This window comes from Otolemur garnettii, unplaced genomic scaffold (assembly GCF_000181295.1).
Source record: "Otolemur garnettii isolate 467f Iridium unplaced genomic scaffold, OtoGar3 scaffold00266, whole genome shotgun sequence".
In the NCBI taxonomy this organism is placed as follows: domain Eukaryota; kingdom Metazoa; phylum Chordata; class Mammalia; order Primates; family Galagidae; genus Otolemur; species Otolemur garnettii.
Window position 1 is genome coordinate 556,369 of NW_003852661.1, and position 5,852 is coordinate 562,220.

At 40.3% G+C, this 5,852-nt stretch overlaps 1 protein-coding gene across 2 annotated transcripts in view; it reads left to right on the top strand.

Moving 5' to 3' along the window:
- The window catches only part of CWF19L2 (CWF19 like 2, cell cycle control (S. pombe)), a 123,507-nt gene extending 118,655 nt beyond the window's left edge, over positions 1-4,852 (top strand). The window contains exons 17-18 of one of the 2 annotated variants that reach the window (XM_023508713.1): positions 1,893-2,039; positions 4,781-4,852. In XM_023508713.1, the coding sequence (XP_023364481.1) occupies positions 1,893-2,036 (144 nt within the window). In that variant the 3' untranslated portion in view covers positions 2,037-2,039; positions 4,781-4,852. Of the gene's footprint in view, positions 1-1,892; positions 2,231-4,780 lie in introns of those variants that run through there. The other variant, XM_003802944.3, reaches the window with a different exon arrangement.
- The last annotated feature ends 1,000 nt before the right edge of the window (positions 4,853-5,852 follow it).

The following is a 5,852-nucleotide window of genomic DNA, read 5'->3' on the forward strand; positions in this document are numbered from 1 at the left end:
TTTTTTTGTTGTTGTTGCAGTTTGACTGGGGCTGAGCTTGAACCCGCCACCCTTGGTATATGGGGCCAGTGCCCTACTCACTGAGCCACAGGCGCCACCCAACTTTTTTTTTTTTAATTTTTTTTTAAATTTATTTTTGCAGTTTGGGGGCAGGGCTAGGTTTGAACCCATCACCTTTGGTACATGGGGCTGGCGCCCCACTCCTCTGAGCCACAGGCACCACCTGGATTAAATTTTTTTTTTTGAAAAACCTGCTTTTAGTGAAAAGGAAGTAAAATGCCCATTTTTTCCAAGTTGTCTAAATTTAATTGGGACTGCCTCCCTTCACATACTGTGGGTATGTGTTATGGGTATGACACTGTTTAAAGGTTAAAAGGAAAATTTCCCCAGTCAGCTTATGTCACTGAGCCATTTTCCTCCAAGTCTGTTTTTCAGGAAATGGCCTGTGGGCCCACGAATTTCCTTTGGCCTCCTGCATAAGCAGTTGTTGAGAGAGCAAGAAGAGGTTATTGGGGTGGTCTGTCCATTAACAGTTGCCTCAGGAACAGAACAAGAATCAGTCCTACATGGTATATATCAGACTAAACTTAATGTCTTATGGAGACAATGAGGTCAACTTTTACAAGCTGGGCTTTCTTGAACGGCATTGCTTACTTGGACTGATGCCAAGGAACTCTTACATAAATCTGAATTTGCCCCATTTCTTTCCATGTTGTGTGTGATGTACTCTTTCTCTTGGCCCTGTTATTTCCCTTTCCTGTTGATAGGGGATTTTCTGTTTTTCTACAAAGCTTCTTCAGAGTTAACTAACGGAAGTTTTCTTTTTTAGAATCTCCAGAGGGTCTGGTTTCAGACGTACCTTATTCTGCGGTGTAAGGCAGTCCAGTGTGCAGCTTGGTTAATATGCTGGCTCCCACCACAACTCCATGTTCCAGTCTAAGATCTCTGAAGATGAATAGCTATATTTTAGTTACTTTTGTAGCCCCTATGTTATATGCCATTTGCTTGAGCAGAGCGACTCCTCATGGTATATTTAAGGTGAAGAACTTAAAATCAGAGGTTATGTGATCTGTCCAAGATCTCACCGCGCAGTACACTAGACTGGATATTCAGAATTTGACCCTTAGCACAGTGTTTTTCTGTATTACCATGCTGCCCTGTCCTGTCTCTAAGCATTACAAATCTCCTCCATATCTTTCTATACATGGATACTCACATGTGCAAATTTAATTTCTTAATCTTTTAGGGCTTTGAGAATGTGACTTTTGTATTGCATCGTAACTGTGTACATTACTGCATTTATGGGGCGCAATGTACTGATTTTATATACAATTTGGAATGCTTACATCAAACTGGTTAACATAGCCTTCACCTCACTTATTTAATTGTTGTGTTAAGACATTTATACTCTTAATATTAAGAGCATGTGACTTTTTAAATGAAAATGATTTATAATTTTTAATTCTAGGTTTACTTAGATCAGTACTAAAGTACGATTTTGTTTCCTGAAGAAAGACATCCACCTGGATTATAAACATACTGGGTGGTGGAGAGAGCATTAGCCTGGGTTTCATCTCCAGTTGAGCAACAAAACGAATAATTGGTACAGGTCGAGAGCGGCTAATGTGGCTAAAATTCATTAAATTTCACCCCCCCCCCGTTTGCTAACATCTGGTAGAGGTGCTAAGGAGCACCAAAACGCACACCTTGCTGATGGAAGACACTGCTGGCAGGACCTAGAATCACAGGGTTTGCGTAATAAGAACTAACTGAAAACCAGAATTTTTTTTCACTTGTTACGTTTGATAGCAGAATAAACAGAAATAGTTTCATTTCTGTCTTCGTTCTTACTTATACATGCATGTATTTGTATTTTTCTCATTCTTTAAAAGGAAATCATTGGTGGGATGCTGGATATAGAACCAAGACTTTGGAGGAAAGGCATCCGAGAAAGCTTTGAGGATCAGAGGAAGAAGGCCCTGCAGTTTGCTCAGTGGTGGAAACCATATGACTTCACCAAAAGTAAAAAATGTTGAGGCGTAAGTTTGGTTTTTAATTTCCTCTTCAGACGCTGTTCAGTTTTATCTCCATTATATATCACTAAACACCTGACCCTCAGATCATAGACAGAGACTGACGGCAGCAGATGGCTCTGGGTCCCTGACGACTGCGCCTCATGCAGTTGTGGTGTTTTCTCCCCACCTGCTCCTAAAGACTTCGTTTCAGTGACTTCCACATGTGTCTGTGTCTGTGTAGATTGGACGGCCTGCTCACGTTCTCGTCTGTCCATACTTGGTGTTCTGAACCAGTCAGTTAGTTTAGAGAAGGGCTTAGAAAATCCTTGGTCCAGGGAGAAATGGGTCTGCCTCAAGGTTAAGTCTGTTGCCTGGCATGTTTAGAATAAGACAGTAATAACTGAAATTTTTCCATTTTATAGAAGAGATCTTAATTTTCTACTAGTAGCACATAGTGTCACCACTGTTCTTTTTGTTAAAGGGAAAAGAATGTCTCAAAGTATTAAAAAATTAAATAATAGTGAAAGTATAAAATATTCATGATTCAAGTTTGTTATTTCTGGAGTTTTAAATAGTGTCTTTGAATTTTGGTGGTTCTAAAAGTAATTGTTTCAAATAACACAATTTAAGGTTGTTTGGGGTTTGTATGAAAGTTACAATTGGTAGGCATATCATTATTTTTGAGTTGTATTGATTATCACAGAATCTTTAGTCTTGAGAACATTCTGAACTCTGGGAGCACATCCTGTTGTCCCTCAGTCCATCCCAGGTACTTAGTTTTTATTTGTTCTCAATGCTTGGTGTCAAGAGAAAACCCTATCCTTCCAAAATATAGCTATGCCATAAGAGTGCTCCTGCTTTTTTTTAATATGGAAGATACTGTCATAGTAACTTTTTTCAAAGATGTTAGTCTTTTTGAAGTGTAATTTTGAAATTTTATAATAAAACATTGAATACCTGGAGTCACTGTGAACCATAGTCCAGAGTTACTCATAACTCAACACATTTTATTTTTAATATCAGCATCTCATTACTTCCTTAATATGTTAAAAAGTGAAATGTTTATGTTCTTTTTTTTTTGAGACAGAGCCTCAAGCTGTCCCCCTGGGTAGAGTGCCGTGGCATTACAGCTCACAGCAACCTCCAACTCCTGGGCTCAAGTGAGTCTCCTGTCTCCGCCTCCCAAGTAGCTGGGACCACAGGCGCCCGCCACAACGCCCGGCTATTTTTTTTGGTTGCAGCCGTCATTGTTGTTTGGCGGGTCCAGGCTGGGGATTCGAACCCGCCACCTTAGGTGTACGTGGCTGGCGCCTTAGCCGGTTGAGCTATAGGCGCCGAGCCAATGTTTATGTTCTATATATAGTTTCTCTAATTTCACGGGTAAATTGAAATATAATGGTTTCAGGTTTCAATATTTTCAAATTACACTTAAATATATATCAAATAGATATTTGACGGGTGTTTTATTTTTTGCTGGTTTCAAACTCTCTTGACTTTGCTTCAAAATCTTAAGGGATTCTATAATAATTCACTTATTTATTCAGTGAGTCAACAAATATTTGTAGAGCACAGTGTTACATACTGGTCGTACAAAAGTAAGAAGTTCTTCCCCTGCCCTAAGTTACTCTACAGTCCAGTGGAGAAAGAAATGTCCATCATTGCAACATGGTGCGACAAGTTCTAAGGTACATGGCAAGTGTATCTGAGTATAATGGTACGGACTATTTCCTATCTCCCCTCAGCTTACTGCTGAATGTAAAACCAAATAGAACACGTCTATCCAGCCTCGTTTATCCCACGTGCTGTTTCCTCTTCCTAACGACAGATAAATCATGTGGCTGTTCTTATCTCACACTCATTTATATATTGGATTTTATTGCCTCTCACCTACTCAACTGCCCTTACTCTCTCCATATTATTAGTTTTTTCTCTACTTTATGGATTATTTTTATTGGCATGCAAAAGTAATTTTATAGTATATCAACAATAAACCCCATCATCACATCTCCCTCTCCCCATCTCTCCAGTTGACAGGAAAACTCATTTATAAAAGTCTTTTTCCTTTCTCTCCCTTCTTCTCCTGTGCTCAGTACAGTCGGGTTTCATCTTCATCATTCCACTAAACCGTCCAGGTCAAGAACATCCATCACCTTCCACATGGGTAAATCCAGCAGTTAATACGCAGTGCTCACCTTCATCTCTCAGCATTATCAGTAACATACTTGATCACTTTGCCTTCTTGAGACATTCTCTTTACTTTGCTTCTAGAATACTGTTTTTTATTTTTTCTTCTTCCACACTAGTTCTATTCTCTGTTGCCTTTGCTAGTTTCTCTCCCTATATTCAGCCTCTGAATATTGGAATGCCCATTTTAAACCTTATCTTTTCTCTGCTGCATTCACCCCCAAGGTAATCCATCATTATACTCAGCTTAAATACCATTTTCAAAGTTGGCTTATTTATTTGACAAATATTTTAATGTTTTCAACATGCAAGTCACTGGTCTGCATGTAGAGGAGACATTAGTGAATGACAACAAAACTCCCCATCTTTGAGGAGTTTAAATTGTAACAAAACAGACCACAAACATTAGACAAAATAAATGAATGATCTAGAAAATGCCAGAGGTGGTAAGTGCTACGGAAAGCTCTTTCCTGAACTATAGAATCATGGATCCAGAGGCAGCGTGGCTTCCTGAACTGTAGAATCATGGATCCAGAGGCAGTGTGGCTTCCCTGTTGTGTCTGTTTTTCTGTTTGTTGTAGGCACATCCACACTGAACTCCAGTGGAGTTACTTACTGCTAACAGATTGCTTCAAAACTGAGTGGATTGGGATGGCAGCCATTGTACTGTTTCTCCTGTTTTCCTGTTCTGTAGGTGAGCCATTTGGTCAGGGTTCGTCTGGATAATTTGCCTTGTTTCATGGGCTCTAGGGCCTCAGCTACAGTGGCTCAAATATCAGAGACGACTGCGTCATATGTCTGGGTGGGCTTCTGTTCTTTATGTGGTGGATGCTAGTCTGAAATGTCCAGAATGGCTTCACTCCCATGTCTGGTGCCTGGCTGGAATGACAGCGACATCACTTTCACCACGTATGGTCATTTCATGGTAGTTGGACTTGCTATATGGCTTCTAGCTTTCTTCAGAGCCACCATTTCAAAGCATAGTTCCGATATGATTGGCACAGTTTCATTTTTGCTGTATGTCATAGTTGTCACAGAGCTGACCTCCATTGAAGAAGAGGGACCCTAATCCTACCTCTTAAAGGGTAGGATCACCTCAGCCCTGTCTCTGGCGGCAAATTAACATTCCTCTACATGAAAAATGGATTCAGGGCGGCGCCTGTGGCTCAAAGGAGTAGGGTGCCAGCCCCATGTACCAGAAGTGGTGGGTTCAAACCCAGCCCCAGCCAAAAACTGCAAGGAAAAAAAAGAAAAATGGATTCAAATCCTCTTAAGAAAATTTCATCCCAGTAGGACATTAGGCTTAGGCTTGTGGTTTAGGGTCTTACCTAAATCAGGTCCAGATGGGGGTGAGGCTCCTTGGATGTGTTTCCACACATCTGCAGTAAACGTAAGAGCAAAGTGATCTGTCCTCTACACACACACAACTCCCCCCAAAACATACAATAGTGAGGGAAACATACATTGACTGCAGTAAGCACAATCACTAAAAGGAGGAAGCAGGAACAATGTAGAAGTCATCGTTCACTAATATGCTAAAATTAAGTCAAGCATATATTTATATTGACAATTTCTTGGTTAGGTCATCAGCTCCAGCTTCTTGAGAAGTTTCTGTGGCTCTTTGCTCTGACTTCTGAACTCTTGGTTTAACCC